Source organism: Ovis aries, chromosome 5 (assembly GCF_016772045.2).
Source record: "Ovis aries strain OAR_USU_Benz2616 breed Rambouillet chromosome 5, ARS-UI_Ramb_v3.0, whole genome shotgun sequence".
Classification (NCBI taxonomy): Eukaryota; Metazoa; Chordata; class Mammalia; order Artiodactyla; family Bovidae; genus Ovis; species Ovis aries.
In genome coordinates, this window is record NC_056058.1 from 81,098,831 (window position 1) to 81,118,580 (window position 19,750).

Below are 19,750 nucleotides of genomic sequence, written 5' to 3' on the forward strand. Positions count from 1 at the left end.
AATAAATCTAGAGGTTACTTTTTGTTAAATTAAGTTTTCACAGTTATTTTACAGAATACAACTAAATTTATTTTAGTTAGCAGATGTCCTTCACAAACTTGCCATTATATTGAAACGGAGACAATTTTAGAAGCATAATAAAAAGCCTCCACTCTGCATTTCTTAATAACTATGTAATGAGGTTTAAATTTTGAATGGCACAAGGCAGTTCCTGAATATTGTTAATTCAGTTACACTGCACATTTCTTCTACTCGCAAATAGCTTCAATTTTGCATATAACCATTGTGTATAAATTTCAAATGTGAAAGCTTGATTTGTAGACAGACTGCAAATTACAGAAAAACATGCTTTACATGGACTTTTGGTTTCTCACATCAGCACTGGGGTAACCACTGGACATTACTTGTCATGAAAAAAAAGCAATGATTGATTATCATTCCTAAGTTTAACACAATACTTACCTTGTAAATCTAATGCTACCACAGCAGTATCATCTTCTAATCCTTCAATCACCTCACACTTATATCTCCCATAATCCTCTAGAGTAAGGTCTGTGATCACCAGAGAAGCATCATTATCGCTGCCTCCTTTCAGAAACACTCTACCGTGGTAGCCTCCATAGGTTTTCTTGTGGTATCCCATGGAAACAAAGACATCCACTTCCTTGAGGTAATCTGAAGTTAGCTTGGTCCACTTAATCCGGATTTTGTGGGTTCCTGAGCCAAATGCTGTAGGGTCTCGGTAAAATTTACATGGCAGTGTGACATTGCCACCTCTACGTGAGAACACCTTGGCTTGTTCTGCTTCCACCAGTAGACGGGGGCCATTTTCTGCTATAATTGAAAAAAAAGAGAGAAAAAATATGCTTTTAGGCTTTTATAATATGAAATATACTACCTATACAGGGTATCTGGTAAAGAGTAGCATTGAAGATAAGCTTCTCTGCCTTGTTGAGCAGTGACCTTTGAATTACAGAGAAAGGTACCTCTAGTACATAGTGGGGTTCTACAAGGTAGTCATGTCTTTTAAGCCACTGAAGAAAGGGAAAGTTGTACATGACAATCAATGAGAAATACTGGTTATAAGATTCTATGGTCATCTGAAGTTTGAGGATGTCATCATAAATTCCATTTTTCTTCTATATTTAAATATAAAAATGTAGAAATAAGACCAAGAGAAGTGATGGGGAGCCGTAATTATTTCATTGATATAAACCTCAAAATTCAAATTGGATAAATTGATCTTTCCTCAGCTGAACTTTCTAATCCAATAAGTCTGTATTGTATTTAGGGAAAAGTCTGTGGCAACAGATTAATGTTCATTGAACTGTTCTGGCCAAATAACTTAGAATGTTCTCCCATCTCTGCCTTCAGATACACACCTGTGATATGCCATTCTGGAGCATTTCAAGCAATATGTATGTATTTTATTTTCTCACAAAGGCTAGACCTCAGAAAGGCATTTTTAGTGAATGTTTTTGAAAAAGCTCCAGATTTTGAAATATATTCCTCAAACTTCGAATGGCAAAAGTGTATCCAAAGTTATATTTCTTTTCTAATTAACCAGATAGTTACTTGTTTCTTTATTCCCTTACATCTCCTTCTACTGTCCCTCTGCTTTTTCTGTGTCTTGGTTTACAGAATCTTCTCACTTCACTTCTGCCTTGACTTGCCCTTTAGCTTCCTTCCTCCTAGGACTTTATTGCCTTCCCAAGAGCACCGCGATATTCCTAGCCTGCCAAGTCAGCAGGGATGCCAGGCTCTGGATAGCCAGCTGTTATTTTCAGATCTTGGCTTTCTCTGGGGTTCCCCCTGGTTCGCTCATTGTGCTTTTGACCTTGATGAGCTCTCTTGAGAATGTGCAAGCTTTGAAAATGAGAAAGCGCTACAAGAACTCCTGGATGCACATACCCTCTCATCTACACACAGCTTTCAAAGGCTGCCAAAGCTGCCTTTCAGGCAGTCTTTCCTCCTTTAGGCTGGAGGTTCTGAATCAACCTTGGTCATGAATCATTACTGGTATACAGGTCATCAGGCAGAGTAGTTGGTCATCTCCAGACAGACCTCAAAACTTGGTTATTTAATGGCATATGTAACTTTCAGATTTTAAAATAAAGTGTCCAAGAATGGACACACTGGTTCCACTTTTATTATAAAGCAATCAAAATATTAAAAATAAGTATATTTAATTTATGTCAGCTCTAATCTTCAGAAACAGAATAGTTTAACCACTTTTAAAGCCATCAGTGCCCTACCTTGAATAGTTTTTAAAAAATGAAAGGATAGTGGCTTAATTATCCAGCTTAAAAAAATCCAGTTCATTAAGCATTGCCTTTGATTCTCTTCATCTTCTTATTTAGGCCCATAAATTCATAAGGCATAACAGGTAAATCTATTCAGCTCTACTGTATGTATGATACTCCCCCTGCAATATCCTCAATGACCACACCCATGTTCTACTTAAATATTTCTAGTGTCTTTCTGGGAGGAGGAAAAAGTGCTGTTTAGTAAGTTGCTCAGCAATGCCTGAGGCCCTACATGGATCTACCCAGTACCTCCAGGGGGAGGACCCCTGGAGCTGGGTCTTTCCACGATGGGACTTGAGACATGGCATGAAAGTGAAGTGAAAGTCAAAGTTGCTCAGTCGTGTCCGACTCTTTGTTGACCCCATGGAATATACAGTCCATGGAATTCTCCAGACCAGAATACCAGAGTGGATAGCCTTTCCCTTCTCCAGATCTTCCCAACCCAGGGGTTGAACCCAGGTCTCCCACATTGCAGGTAGATTCTTTACCAGCTGAGCCACAAGGGAAGCCCATATAAGACCTTCAAAAAGTTGAAGTTACCTTATTCTCTCGTTTTTTTTTTTTTTTAATCTTTTATCTTATATTGGAGCATAATTGATTAACAATGTTATGATAGTTTCGGGTATACAGCAAAGTAATTCAGTTATACATATACATGTATCTGTTCTTTTTCAAATTCTTAATTTAGATGTTTACTTAATATCAAGCAGAGTTTCCTGTGCTATAAATTAGATCCTTACTGGTTATCCATTTTAAATATAGCAGTGTGTACATGTCAATCCCAAAGTCCCTAACTATCCCTCTTCCCTCCCTTCCACCATAAGTTCATTCTCTAAGTCTGTGAGTTTGTCTCTGTTTTGTAATTAAGTTCATTTGTATCATTTCTATTTAGATTCTGCATATAAGTGATATCATAAGGATAGTTCTTTGTCTTACTGTCTTATGACAATGTCTAGGTCCATCCATTTTGCTTCAGATGGCATAATTTCATTCTTTTTAGTGGCTGAGTAATATCCATTGTATATATATACATCTTCTTTATCCATTCCTTGCTGGATATTTAGGTGGTTTCCACGGCTTAGCTATTGTAAACAGTGTTTCAGTGAACATTAAGTGCCTTTTGGACCATGTTTTTCTCTGATATATGCCCAGGAATGGGGTTGCTGGATCATATAGTAGCTCTATTTTTAGTTTTTTAAGGACTCTCTGTACTGTTCTCCATAGTGGCTGTACAAATTTACGTTCCTGGCAGCATTCTCTCCCCACCCTCTCCAGCATTATTATTTGTGGATTTTTTGATGATAGCCATTTTGACTGGTATGAGGTGATATCTCATTGTAATTTTGATTTTCGTTTCTCTAATTATTACCAATGTTGAACATCTTTTCATGTGCCTCTTGTCCATCTTTATGTCTTCTTTGGAGAAATATCTATTTAGGTCTTCTGCCCATTTTTTTCATTGGATTGTTGATTCTCTCATGCTTTTTATTTTAAAAGTCAAAGCTAATGCCCAAATGGATTGGGTTAAGGGGGTATTATAGTAGTTAGGAACAAGGGCTTTGATGTATCAGAGACCTTGTACTAATCTCTTTAGGTTTCTAGCTCTCTAGCTTTGAGCAAGGTGTGTAACCCCCAAGCCTCAATTTATTTATATGTGAATTAGAGGTAGTAATATCTACTATGTATAGTTGACATAAGAGACCCTGAAAGCACTTAAAATAATGGCTGACCGAACTATTACTCTGGATAGTTTTTCCACTATATTTTTCCAGTATGATACTGCCTGATATTACATATAATTTTGACATATATTAACCTTCCATGGTTCCATTATAAAGTTTTGAACCATGTGGAGTAAAAAAATACATACAATGCCACCTGTGTTATATAGGAAACTTGGAAATTATTGTGCGGTTTAGCATAATCATAAGGTATTCCAGAATGAATACAAGGCCTGAGTGTTTTATAAATTAAAGAGTCAAAGTACAGATCAAAAGTCTTGTCTAAGGGATTGAAACTTCTAATTTTTTTCTGAGGTTAACTATAAATCATCTTGTAGTGTTTTAGAAGTATAAACTTCTGAATTTTTTTTAGGTACTATTTACTTATACTCTGGCATTGTGAGTAGATGATGACTTATGTGGTATAATGGTGAGAACTAAGCAGACACCAAAAATAGTTTTTCTAACAAGACTGCTAGAATGTATAAATTTCTACCATTCTTATTTTTTGGACAGCTGGGGTGTTGAGGTAAAAGATGCCAGAAGCCCTGGCTGAAATTCAAAAAACCCTATGAAAAATATGTAATGTATAACACGTTGAGTGACTGAAGGCCATTAGTGTTCATTAACCTAAATCCCCAACATGACCTTTAGAACAATGCATTTTATTAGTTTGCTTGCTTTTAGAAGCTCAACACTGCAGATTATACAGCATTGAATGCTGCTGGTGGGAGTAGCCTATAGCAGAGCAGGTAAGATGTAGGAAAGAGCTCTGGCCATTGAGTCAGGAACCTGGGTTCTGTTGCAGGCTCTGGTAGGGCTGTTTGAGTGACAGGTTTATGTCATGAGAACATTGAGCTTTAGATTTGTATCTAGCTGCCTTTGGCAGGTTGTCATGACAGGGATCAGCCAGGAAACACACTAAAGCTGGAGATGGGGAGGGCAGGAACAAAGGGAACCTATAATACTGAAGACAAACTGCACAGTTGTGCCTAGAGTAAGATTTGAATCTGATCCTTGGATTAAAAAATGTGAACTGGTTTGAAATAAATGTTTAAATCAAAACTATTCAATCAACAGGGTACTTGAAGAACAAATCAAATGCAAAAGGTAAAAATAAACTTTGATCATCAGAATGAGTATTGCTTATCCCTTAAAATTTTTCTTTAACTGGAAAAAACTAGGCAGCATATATGTGCTCATTTTAGGGGCACTGAATTTTTTAAAAAGTCTATCTGTAAGTTACAGGAACTTCATATTTTTATTAGTGAGTGTCAATGACATTGACTTGAAAAGATTTGATGACCTTCAAGACCATAGTTGTCTCCAGGGGAAACAGCAGGGCTTCATTATTATTTTATGAATTCTGCTGTGAGGTCTAGAGGACATCATTCAATTTCATGAAATTATGAAAGCGATGGCATGACTGAACAACTGATCTCTGTGTCAGTCTGTAATTTAGAGGAAATCTTTTAAACAATAGGACAAAAACAAATAGTTGCAGAAAAACAGTTTAGAAATATGGTATGGGAATATTACCTATTGTTCTTAGTTCTATTAAAAGTGTAATCATGGCGGGGGGCCGTTCATTGCTAAGGAAATAGAGATAATAGAAAATAAAAGGTGTTATGAGTCAGAGTTGGTCTTTTAAAAATAAATAACTTTTGGATTTTAGAAAACAACCAGTTTTGGTATCGGTTACTTTCTCACTGGTGTATAATGAAGGAGCCTCCAAACTTTTGGATTTTCTAGACCAATAAAATGTAAAAAGAATCCAAACAGACAAAATGGAGGAATATATTTCAGATGGCTAAACAAGAACAAAAAAACACTCCCAAGGAAAAATTCTACCACTATCGTTTGATTTTTTATTTTTTACATATAACATAAAATTTGCCATTTTAACCATCTTTAAGTGTACAGTTAGCATTATTAATTACTTTCACACTATTGCGCAACCACCGCCACCATCTATTTCCAAAACTTTTCATCGCTTCAAGCACAAAACTAATTCCTCCCTTACATCTGAAGCTAGTCAGCAGACACTCAAGTGCCAGCTCCACAATGAGTCATTTGAAAATGCTGCATAAGAGTTTAAAAATGGTTCCTTATTTTTGTGGTATTTGTTATCACTTTGATAGGTTGAGATGTGTAAGACAACACTTTGGAAACTGTTACTTCCCTTAGGCTAGCCAGCCTGCCCAAGGATGAGCAAGCAGGCTGGATTTGTATCCTTATGCCTGTGCTTACCACAGTCTACTGAAAACAGTCATTCTGTCTGTTTAATGACAATCTCTCTAGTGCACATCTTGTTATATTGTTCCCCCAGCATCAAAATAGTGCCTGGCCTGTGATAAGTGTCTGTGACTGAATTAGACTAGTGCCGCCTGGAGCCTGCACTCAGCTATGGTAGTAATGGACCCCTGCACATGCTTTATACCATAATATAGCTCTAAGATGAAAACACTTTTATAAAAACAGCTGGATATATGTATTAAAGACAGTATTTAAAAAGAATACATGATTTAGACATTTATCTCTCATGCTATCTTACACATTACATTTGAGTAGGATATAGAATTTAGGAAAAAATTATCTTACTCATTAACCTTTAACTCTTTATAATTACAGTCAGTCCTCCATATCTGGGTGTGCCTCTTTTGAGATTCAGTCAGTTGGGGATAAAAACTGTTTAAAAAAAAATGCCAGGAAGTTCCAAAAAGCAAAATTTGGATTTGTTGTGTGCCCAGCAAGTATTTACATCGCATTTACATTGTATTTAGAGCTATTTGTCATCAATGGATTTGATTGTTGGACTGTGAAGAAAGCTGAATGCCGAAGAATTGATGAATTTGAACTGTGGTGTTGGAGAAGACTCTTGAGAGTCCCTTGGACTGCAAGGAGATCCAACCAGTCCATCCTAAAGGAGATCAGTCCTGGGTGTTCATTGGAAGGACTGACAATGAAGCTGAAACTCCAGTACTTTGGCCACCTCATGTGAAGAGTTGACTCATTGGAAAAGACCCTGATGCTGGGAGGGATTGGGGGCAGGAGGAGAAGGGGATGACAGAGGATGAGATCACTGAATGGCATCACCGACTCGATGGACATGAGTTTGAGTGAACTCCGGGAGCTGGTGATGGACAGGAAGGCCTGGGGTGCTGTGATTCATGGGGTCACAAAGAGTCGGACACGACTGAGTGACTGAACTGAACTGAACTGAGAGCTATTTGCATAATATTTACATTGTTTTAGGTATTATACATTATCTAGAGGTGATGGAAAGTATAAGGGGATGATGCCTACAGGTTAGGTGCAAGTACTGTAGCATTTTATATAAGGGACTTGAGAATCTGAAGATTCTGGTATCTCAGGTGAGTCCTGGAACCAACCCCGGAAGGAAGATTGTATTTTGTTTCCTTCAGACCAGAATAAACCTAATTGTTTCTGAAGCTGCTTACTGGGAGTCAGAAGCTCCCATCGTCTGGTCTTGATTCTGATCTGTCTAGTAAGCTTTGCATCAGAAACTTTTACAAGTTTCGCCCCCACTGTCACCACCCTCCACTCCCCCCCGCCCCACCCATCCAGCCTTTACTGCCCTTTCAGAGGGCTAATTGCATTTAGTTTATCAGAGACAGAGCTTTAGCTTCTTCCCCAGCTCTTCCTGACTGTAAGAACTCTGAATCTCTACGACTCAGTGCTTCAGGAAGGACAACCTGATGAGGGTAAGAAAGAGGCTCTAAGGAAGATCATGTCTGCCCTCTGCACTCAACGAGTTGATCTGAGTTTGAAATCCTATTGGATTTATCCCTAGCCCATCTTTACTTTCATCTGGAGTTCAAAAACTGATCTGAAGACTTGTAAGATTATGGGTATTTCTTACCGTTTGTGTGAATTCAAAAGAGTAATATATATATATTTGCCTAAACTAAACTATACCTGAAGGAATCATTGGAAGCTCAAGAAACTAATAACCATGATAGCCTGTGGGAAGATAAGGTAGCTGTGTGGGTAGAGACTCCTGAGAGATTTTCACGGTGCATACTATACTTTTATATTTTAAAAACTTTTGAACATTATGTATGTATCACCTGCTCACACACCAAACAGAAATGGTATAAAAATACATAAAATGGTTGAGGGAATTTAATTAACAAAATAAACAAGAAACTTTGCCTAGAAATACACACAAGAAGCTGGTAACTAGAATTGTAGTATACGGCTATAATTGCAGGATTATAATTTTGTATAAGACCTATGGCTCTGTTATTTATAATGTTATCTTTAAACAGGTCTTCAAAATGTGAAAGTTTTATCTCATTTTTTTTCCCCAATCCTTTAAGATGCTGCTGACAAAGGTACTGACTGTCATCTAGTTTCGATTATAAAGGAAGAATCCAAAGCTGAAGATAAGGTAAGTGAAGGTTACTCTTTGCTCTGAAGTGATTACTGCTATTTCTCACCCTCTGTGACCCTGCCTCTTGGTCTCACAGGCTACAAGAACATACTCCTCTCAACACCCCCCACTCTCTGCCAGCACCTACCTGTTCTCTAACCACTGTAGAGTCTTTGCCCCCTGCTAGTTCCTGTCAGTCTACAGCTGAACCAGATTACCTAGAATTGTGTTTTCAGCTTCCTTAAATGCCATGTGACCTGTATTATCTGATGTGATGTGCTGTGGCGCATTCTCTTAGGTATTGACCACATCCATCTTCCTTCCTGTTATGTTCAGGCCACTCAAGATGGCTGTTCTCTTGCTCTCTGTATATCCCCAGTGCTGGCTTCATTTACACCCTGCTCCCATGACTGAGCCTCCTACATAGCTACCCCAGACCCCAGCTAACGATTGCTTTAGCTTTAGATCAGAATGTCTCCACCATGATAGCTTATCAAAGGGGAGGTGAGAGGCATTCCCCTCTGCTGGTTTCCCTGGTAACTAATGAACCAACCTGATTTTACTTCCCTGTATAACTGATAACCTTCCCTTACCCCTGGGAGTGAAGACTACAGCCAGGTCCTGTCCACTCTCTGCCATACACAGTGGGGTGTTGCTCCAGGACCTTGCTTCAGACATGTAAGCTCCCTCATCCATTAAACCACTGATGACTTTATTGCTGATTCTGAGCTCTTTCTTCAGTCTTGAGGCTGGGCAAGTGCAGGGCTTATAAGCCTATGAAGATCCAGCCCAACACTTGCCTTAGAGCTAAAGCAATTCTGTGATGGGTGCCTAACACCAGAATATAGTATTGTTTGGGTGATGTTGATCATGTATGTGTACCACGTTATTCTCATATCCAAGTTTTATAGTGAAAAAATAACAGTTAGAGCCTATAGGTTTTTTTCAGAGACAGTGGAAATCCCACCCCCTCAAAAGGATATCCCCAAAAGGATAACTTAAACAAATTTTTGCCATAAAAAATAGGCATCAAGAGCCTCCAAGTATCTCGAGGGCATCCATTGAACATAGTTCAAACATCTGTGTTCTGAAATGTAAGCCCAAAACTGTTACTATCTTGAAAAATATTGTCTCTTTTTAATTACTTTTTCTTCATCTGTTTTGACCAGGAGTAAGAAGTGTGGTAAGGGTGTTTAGCTCTGTTCTGCTGACTAAGTTCTTTGTGGGCTTTTGTCTTTTCACTTTCATTCTTGTTTCATCTGTTATCGCAGACGCTACAGTTTATTGATTAAGCCTATGATTTATGCCTCTTACATTGTATCACTTAACCTTTATGGCCTCAGTTTCCTCATCAGTAAAACAGAGTTAAGTCACCTTCCTCCCAGGGTTCTCATGAGGATTAAAAGGTCATACACTGAGAGCTTAGCCTGGTACCTGGCACCCTGAGTGCCCAGTAAATGTTGGCTCTTACTCACAAACACTTACTTAGTGTCCCAAGTGTGCTAGGTATGCAAACCAGCTTCTGTCTTCAACATTGTCTTCTTTCCTGTGCTTTCAGAAGACAGTTCCTAGAAAGCACTGATTCCCCAAAACTTGCACCACATCAACTTAAGGTGATTTTCCTAGTGGTTCTTAACAGCATAGGAGCTTAATTCAGGACCACCACTTTAAAGCCTTAAAAACAAAACCAAACCTGTATCTATATAATCCGACTTCTTCCTGCCTCTTCCTCAGTTTTCTCTGGGGCTCCAGACAGTCTTCATCTGGGGGTAGGGGTGGAATGTGCGTATATATAGCTGTCATCCCCACCTTGCCCCTCGAACTTCTCTTCAGAATCTCTACGGCAGCCTGTGAGACAAATTTCTCCAAGGCTCGAGACCAGATCTTTTCTCATTGTGATTTAATTTCTTCTGGAACATAGTTATATCAATTGAATGGAAGAAGATGGGAGCCGTTTTTACCTACCGCTTTGCTCAAAAGTTTTTAAGAGAAGGCTTAGATGGAGGTTGTATGATTCCTGGTGGTTTAGGAGCACAAGAATCAGCTTGCCTGAGTCTGAACATCAGTTTTACCACTTAATAGCCAAATGACCAGGAGTAAGCTACAGACGCTTTCTCAGTTCAGTGAGGATAACCACTTTTATATAGTAGGGTGGGGAGGACGGACTGAGATGATCTAGGTAATGCACATTCTATTGTGCATTCTATATTCTATACTGTGAATCACACACAGTAAGTGGTTTTAATTGTTAATATTAATTTATCAGTATTGCCATTGATAACTTCAATATAACTGGTCCCCAAACTACAGACAGTCACGCTAGCTGTGTCAACCCAGAGCTGTTTGCATTTGTTAATAATTTTCAGAATTTAAATTTATCCATGTTATCAATGATTTATGGATAATGAAATAGCATTTTATTTCCATTATTTGAGACAGAGTAAAACCAAATTGAGTTATCACATAGAGAAATTAAGAAATACATTATAAGAAAATAAAATTGATTCATTAACAATGAATTACAATCTTCGAAGAAACCTGCTTTCCAGGATTTTAACTGTAATACAGGCTTATATCAAAGGGTATGGAGAAACCGAAACATAGGCATGAGTCATTCTTCTTCATTAGGCTGTAGTTAACCATAGTCCCTAATTATTAGAAACATGTCTTCATGTGGTAAAGGGCCCAAATCTACTTGTCTCTGCTCAAACTACTTCCATTTTGTGGTGAAATGTAAGGTCAAGTTCTCCATAATTTGCAGAAAGGACCCTGTTGGTTTTCTACATTGCTATGGTTACTGTCTTCCCTTAGTGTGAAAAACATCAGGATAATACTGCCCAGAGTCAGTTCTGGAGGCAAAAGGGAACTGTTGATTCTTTGCTTAATCAATGATCATGAATTAATAGCCTATAATGTATCGAATATTAAGTTTAGTGCTGAAACAAAATGAAAGGTAAACGGAACACAAATACCTAGGTGGGCAAGACTGAGAGAAGTGAAGGGAGCACCACAGTCCCGAAAATAACAGGGAGTACAAGGGACTGTACTACTGCTGAGCACACATGCTCCATGCTAAAGGGAGCGGGTATTGGTTCCCACTGACGTCCAATGAGAATGCAGCCTGAAAAACAGCAGGACTTTCAATTTTTCAGCAGATGCTAGAAATGTACATTTTAAGACAAATATCTCCTATTCTATTTTTAAACACCTTGCAATTCATTTAGATTTTTTAAAGCTACCTGGGAAAAAAGTGACCACACATCAGTGATCAGGATTTAGACTCTAAGAGGTGAATATGTGACCTTTGTAACCTCCTCCACCGCCCACCCTCCCCCACCTCTAGTTGATGCTGAGGGATTCCAAACTTCAGACCAGGGCAGTCTCCTTGTCTCTGCCTGCATTTCCTCCTTCTTCAGGTGAGCTCATCTAGTCCTATGGTTATACATATTTGTGTACTGGTGATCCCAAAGCTTCCTACCAGTGTACTTTTCCTTGAGCTCTGAAATAGTAAATCCAGTTACTTGCTGGTTATATATTAGATGCCAAACAGATAACTTGAGCCCTCCTCTCCAGTCCAAACTTGTTCTTCTCCCAGTCTTCCTCAACTCATTTTATGCCTACATCATCCATCCATTTGTTCAAGCCGAAATCTAGAAGGTGTGTTTGATGTGACCCTTCCTTTCCCTTAATCTCTTAATCTCTGCATCTAATCTATTATCAAGTGCTGCCATCTCTGTCTCCCCTGCTTTTTTCCCCCCAGATTGGCTCATCTTCATCCATTTCCACTGTTCCCATCCTGGTTCACACCACCATGATTTCTCATCTAAACTACCTCAAGACCCTTCTAAATGTTTCCTCACTTACTCTTCACCCATCATAATCCAGTATCCACTTGATCTTTTGTACATGAGATTCATAGTACATCAGCCCCTTGCTCAAAATCAAGCAGGCAAACACCACCATTACAAACAGAAGCCTCTAGAAGTGGAAATCTCCGCACTTCAAGGATATGTTTTCAATGGTGTTTCTATTGATATTTAAAATTTATGATTCTTTAGAAATAAGATAGGACTCTTCTTTCTGTCAACCTCCTTCACCTCATCTGAACACTTTACTGGTTGCTCCTGGTTCTAACTTGCTTTGTTATTTTTGTTCTCGATGGACTATGATCTTCCTGAGTTTTTATCCTTAATGTCCTTGTCTTGCTTGAGTGGACAGTGTTTGGAAAAGGTAGGTAAAATTATTGTTTAACTCAGTATTGTTTAGCACACTTCACAGCACCACCCTCCAATATGTAAAAACATACTACTTGGAGCTTATACGCATGGTAATTAGTCTCCAAGTAAGCACTGAAGTTAACAACCAGCATGTTTAGTTAAAACAACATTAAAATGGCTCCAGTTTGCACTGGTGGTTTGGTATTTTTGAGAACATGTGTATTTAGTGCCACTACCCCGTTGGCTTTTCAGATGGGGCAGTGGTAAAGAACTCAGATGCCAATGCAGGAGATGTGGGTTTGATCCTTGGGTCAGGGAGATGCCCTGAAGAAGGAAATGTCAACTCATTCTAGTATTCTTGTCTTGGAAATCCCATGGACAGAGGAATCTGGCAGGCTACAGTGCATGGGGTGCCAAAGAGTTGGACACCACTAAGCATGCATGCACATAGCACATTGTAGCAATGCAAAATACACAAAATGTTTTAGAGTGATTTGGATAGAACTTTTATATTTCTTGTGCTTTCACTGTCTTCATTTTGAAATAAAAATGCTCAGATCATAAAGATTTCTCCCCCATCAGATATTTTCACTTTGATATCTCTTAATTAAATATTTTTAACTTCTTAGCATTTTGATAGATTTTTGTATTCCAAACTACATTCTGAAAAGAGTAGTTTCCACTTTATATTCAAAATAAAGAACCAGAACAACAAAGAAATCTAAATCTATTTTTTTTTCCTGATAGCCCCTGCTAGCAAGTCAGAGAAACAGGGAAAGTCAGAGAAACATAGCATGTTGAAATTACTCTAACATTAAGCCATTAAGTTATAGGTTAGTACAACTTGCAACCAAAAAAAAAAAAAGCTTCTCTATTTAATTGACTGTTTCTGGGGAAAAAGAAAAAAAAGCTCTGGGAAAGCTTCCAAATAATCATTGACTTCCCACATAATATGCCAATTTAGGCCCCCAGAATGGAACAGAGAAAGCAATGACTGTTTTAGTGTGAATTTGCTACTACCTGAAAATATTATTAAATATAGGTTTTTATACCTGGAAATATTCCAAAATTCATTGTTTTAATGGATGCCTTATAAATAACACAGAATTCAGACTTTTAGGTTACTTAATAACAAGATTAGAAATATTCTTAAAAGGTATTTTATGGGTTTAAAAGGTGAGTATGAATACAGTTTTATAATAAGATATTTTTGTTTGGCAACTAATTATTCTTTTCTTCATATTTCCACCTCTATATAACACTTATTTTAATTTTTTTAATCACCTTTGATGCTCTAATGATATTGTCATTAAGCTCATTGAGGAGATGGTCTGTCCTACAGAGAATAACTCGTTGTTTTGCACAAAGAAGGCCAATGTTTAACAAATGCCCAAATGAGTAAATTATTTCAAAAGACACACAAATGTGAAGAAGACTCCACCATGGGCTAGCAGATGCAAAGTTGGCATGAAAATATACATATATATTTCTGAATATAGATTAAAGGATTTATCAAAAGTATATATCAACCTACAACTGACTTATAGTTTTTGCTTAGTTGAATGGCAGTTATCATAGTCATATTCATAGTGATGTCTGCCTTTCTCTAGACCATAAACTTGATGAAGACAGACTGTTCTGATCATCATTCATTCCCAATTCCTATTTAGGTGCTTGCTGTAGACTGAACATTTGTACCCCCCGCCCCCCACCTCAATGCATATATATTGCAGCCTGTTTCCCAATGTGATGATATTTGGAGGTGGGGCCTTTGGAGGGGATTAGGTTGTGAGGGTGGAGCCCTCATGAATAGAATTAGTACCCTTATAAAAGAGGCCCAGGATAGGTCCCTTGTCCTCTTCTGCCAGGTGAGGACACAGAAAAAGGATGGCCATCGCTAAACTAGGAAGCCAACTTTCACCAGACACCAAATGTGCCAGCATCATAACTGTGGACTTCCTAGCCTCTAGAACTGTGAGAAATAAATCTCTATTGTTTACAAACCACCCAGTCAATGGTATTGTGTTATATAGCAGGCTGAAGAGGGGTATATGTGTATTTGTGCAGCATTTTGCAAATATATATGTATATATGGCTGTATATACATTTTCATTCTTTTGTGTTTATTTATCATATATATGGTAACATTCTTATTTTTATCAAATGATAAACCTGTTTAATGTAGTAAGTTCTTATTAGTATATTTGACCTTACATCCTAAAGCAAACTAAGAAGAAATTTTAGAATTAGGGCGTTGCTAATTTTTATAGTTTCATGATGAAATTCTCTGATTTTTTTAGCTAATAATTTCTAGGTAGTATTATTAATAGTGTATGTATTTAGCTAAATACAATTTGGAAAATGTAGTTGACATTCATGGATTTTGCATTTGTAGCTGTAAATAGTATATGATACCTCAAAAAGAGAAAAAGAAATTATAATTTAACTATTAATAACAGACTTATAGAGTCTGAGTCCAAATGAGTTTTAAGTGAAAGAGAGAACACATATCCAGTTCTCCCACTAAACTCTGGCTCTGTAGATAGTTTATGATCAATCAAACATTATTAAATTCACTTTTGATCCTTTCTGCACCACCAGATCTTGACTCTGCAGATATTACATAAAGAACATGATAGCATTGCAGTGACCACATGTAAATCAAATATTCTTCAAAGTTTCATGCCCACATTAGGAGGATTGTTGCATCCCACCTCTGGTTGATTCTCCTGGAAGTAAGATGTTATGTGCAGTACAGGAGCCATAAAAGCAACCAAACAAAACTTGCTACCCAAACTCAGAATCCTCTTATCTGCTGCCTCTCATTCTACAAACTGAAACCTTCCCTGCAATTTGCAAAGACTGACTTGGGCTTGATTAGGAAAAGTTCCTGGATTTTGGTCCTGAATTTATTCAACAAGCATATTGATCAACTACTACTTGCCCAGTAGTATTAATTTAGGTGACAGGGAGGCATTAGGCAAAGATTCCTTCCCTCCTGGAGCTGATTTATGTTCTTGTGGCAGAGATGGACACAAACAATTACGTAAAAATAAGTAAAGTAGATATCCAAGACTAGAGAGAAAAGGAAAAGGAGATCAGAGATAAATCGGGATGCCAGAGGAGGGTAGAACATGGTAGGCAGGGTGAGTTCATTAAGAAGGTGAAAAGTGATCCTAAATTTGAGGAAGGGTAGAGGGTTAGCAAGAGAAATTGTTCCTCATCAGCCATGCAACCTGGGCCAAGCAACATTTAAGCTCTGGGTCTTGATTTCCTCATTTGTACAATGGGATATTGACCTCAATGATCTATATTAAAGTCCTTTTAAGTTAATACATTCTGTTAACTATTATTTACTTTATGCCAACATTACAGAATGAAAGCTGTGACCCAGTTAATGTGCATGAGGCCCACACAACGTGTCATGTGTTGCTAAATGCCATGGGTGCTGCAGGGTTTAAGAGGGGCTGTTATGGTGACAGTGAGAGGAGAGTGAAAGGCGGCTTAAAGCTCAACATTCAGAAAATGAAGATCATGGCATCCGGTCCCATCACTTCATGGGAAACAGATGGGGAAACAGTGGCAGACTTTATTTTTTTTGGGCCCCAAATCACTGCAGATGGTGATTGCAGCCATGAAATTAAAAGATGCTTACTCCTTGGAAGGAAAGTTATGACCAACCTAGATAGTATATTGAAAAGCAGAGATATTACTTCGCCAACAAAGGTCTGTCTAGTCAAGGCTATGGATCTTCCAGTGGTCATGTATGAATGTGAGAGTTGGACTGTGAAGAAAGCTGAGCACCGAAGAATTGATGCTTTTGAACTATGGTGTTGGAGAAGACTCCTGAGAGTCCCTTGGACTGCAAGGAGATCCAACCAGTCCATCCTAAAGGAGATCAGTCCTGGGTGTTCATTGGAAGGACTGATGCTGAAGCTGAAACCTCAGTACTTTGGCCACCTCATTTGAAGAGTTGACTCATTGGAAAAGACCCTGATACTGGGAGGGATTGGGGGCAGGAGGAGAAGGGGACAACAGAGGATGAGATGGCTGGATGGCATCACCGACTTGATGGATATGAGTTTGGGTGAACTCTGGGAGTTGGTGGTGGACAGTGAGGCCTGGCGTGCTGCGATTCATGGGGTTGCAAAGAGTCGGATACGACTGAGCAGCTGAACTGAACTGAACTGAACTGTAATGATAGTGGCAATTTAGAAGTATCTCATTACACTCATTCATGTATTTATCACATATATTCAGCACCTACTATGTGCCAGGGACTACTGTCTAGCTGGAGTGTGACAAAGCCGACAGTCTAACACTAAGCTGGGATGGAGAGTGGTTTGGGACACAAGGAGGAAACAGCCACATTGAGCGGGGAGTGTCTACTTCTGCAAGGGATTCTAGATCTGCATTAATTTTTCTACTCACAAAGAGATAAACTTCTGACAACTCTTTCTTAAAAAAATCTAATTCCTTTATCTCTTAAGACAAGTGACCATAAATTTCACTTATTATAACAAAGGGCGCCACAGTGGTAAAGAATCTACCTGCCAATGCAGGAGACGCAAGAGACACAGGTTCAATCCCTGGGTCAGGAAAATCCCATGGAGTAGGAAATGGTAATCCAATCCAGTATTCTGGCCTGGAAAGTTCCAGAGAAGTCTGATGGGCTGCAGTCCATAGCGTCACAGAGTCGGACACAGAGCACACACTTGGGCACGTTATAAAGAAGGGAACTGCTTTCATTTCCAAGATTTCTTCTTATTCTTTTAAAAAATTTAAAGGAGCTTAGTTGTGTTTACCTGATATGTATATTAAGGGGAATATTACTTAAGTTTGGAAAAATTCAGTTTCTACAAGGAAAGTAAAAGTGATCAGATAATATTTAATACCATTGGGGAAATCTTAAATTGTACAATTTTAAAAGGGCAAAGAAGGCTACTTATAAAATGTTTATTTCATTAGAACTAAAGTAAGATATTGTTCTTACTGCTAGCAAATGAATTGAAAAGCAAGAGCTTTTCTCACCAGTGTTTGTGTTCCTTTTTTATTTAAAAATCATTTTTCCATGACAGTAAAGAAATAATCAACATGGCAATAACAACTTTCATCTATTGGGAGCTTATGTATGCTGGGTACTAAGCACTTTCCCATATGTTATCTAACTTAGTTCTCATAAAGCTTTATTGAATAAACAGTGATGATGTCCAGTTTTATAGATGAGATAACTGAGACTGAAAGAGATTAAGTGAATTGCCCAAGGTCTAAAGCCAGAAAGTGGCATTAGGGGAAAAAGTCTTAAACTGGCATCAGGGGATAAAATCTTAAACTGGTGATCAGAAGGCCTGCACCTGAAAGAGCAGAGGCAGGAGTCACTAGATCACTGACATGGAAAGGAACAGGCAGGTACGTATTCAGTAACTATTTTGGTTAATAGCAAACAGTCATAAAATTTCTCTGCTGTCCATATAAATGTTTTCTTAAAAATTGTATTTTATAAAGTATATTCATCATCTCTGAACTTCTACTGGTTCTTCTGAAAGTCTATAAAGAATTTTTAGACCAGATCTAAATATTTTTAAAATTGTTCTTTTGTGAGATTTAATATTCCATATAAAATTCTCCCTAATGAACTCAAGTTTCAAAGGATTTAGATATTGTTTGACTAGGCACATCATGAAATGAGGAATATAATCCATTAGTTGAGATTGTTATAGAGACAATATTAACAGTAGCTATCTCTTTCTGTAGAAGTATTTGAGGAAATTACTATTCCCACACTGTCAACAGTATATGATATATAAGCGAATAAATTGATTACAGATTTTTAGCAGACTCCATGGACAAGTAGTTTGCTTTCTCATTTTTATTGAATCAATTTGTAATCAAATTGATTTAATAAATTTAAGGAAGCGAGTTAGTACAAGCACAATTTTATCTAAAACTATGCCTTTCTCCATGGAAAGCTAGCACAATTTCCTTTTTCATCACCAAAACAGATACTTTTCAATAGAAACTCTTTGTATAGGTATCTATACTTGCCATTTTCCCCCCTGGTATTCTGATTTTCTTTAAAAACCAGATTAAAAAATTTTTTGCATACATATCTATAGAATTTCCCATAGATAGAAATCTTCAGAAAAAATAATTAGGTAACTCTTATGCATACGAGTTAAGAACATGTTAACAAAGTGTTCAGCATCTCTATCAAGGCAGCCAAGATGAATTTGAGGGTGATGTGCCTGGGGAACTTAACAGTACAAAAATTTTAAAAATTAATGGAAAATGAGAGACAGAAAAGGTGTTCTTGCAGTAAAATGAATTTTGAATAATTTTCTATTACTGACAGAAGCTTTTACTGCCTATCAGTATGATTCAGGACTTTGAGATTCAGATTACTAATATAATGATTTGATTGCAAAATTCTTATAAAATTTTTATGAAAGTTTCAGCTCCCTTAAATTCCTTCTGGGCCATGTTTGATTTAATAAAAGTTTTAAATGTGACAAAATAATCCAGTATTTCAAGTGAGTAATGAAAGATGTCTGCTTTAATGAATACCTGCTGTGCTATGAGTTTATTTTTGTGTTATAAAAGATGCCTGAAATTATGGCAGATATTTGAAAGAGTTTCTCTGAAGGGTAAGAACATGAAGGTTCAATCTGAATGCTCTAATAAAGAAAAAAGAAAAATTGTTATTTTAGAAACTAAGAGGAACAAATAATTGGAGCAATTTTAAAATAAATTTCAACTATGGACATAGCATGACAATATCGACTCAAATCATATTTCAGTATTAAACTTCCTCGAGCAAAATGTAGACCTTGTAGTTTTATTACTTGAAAGCTCAGGGCAACTTTCTAAGAACATTAATTTACAATTAAAATGAAATGGACTAGCAAGTCATTTTTGAAAAAATCAGATAGTGTAGGCAAATAATCTGGATACTTTTGATACCTTGTGTCAGCAATTCTTTTGTACTAAATTTCAATAGAGTATATGGGAATGGAAAGACTGGAGAAACAGAAGTTTTTCTTGATGAGAAAACTTGAATCTGACTTATAGGCTTCTTTCAGGAATAACTTTTAAAATGCTAACATACTTTAA

General features: G+C 37.5%; 1 protein-coding gene across 2 annotated transcripts in view; it reads right to left on the reverse strand.

Moving 5' to 3' along the window:
• Nucleotides 1–19,750, reverse strand: part of HAPLN1 (hyaluronan and proteoglycan link protein 1) — a 76,973-nt gene that overhangs the window by 14,674 nt on the left and 42,549 nt on the right. For both annotated transcript variants that reach the window (XM_004009071.6, XM_042250733.2), the window contains exon 3: nucleotides 463–834. In XM_004009071.6, the coding sequence (XP_004009120.1) occupies nucleotides 463–834 (372 nt within the window). The remainder of the gene's footprint in view (nucleotides 1–462; nucleotides 835–19,750) is intronic.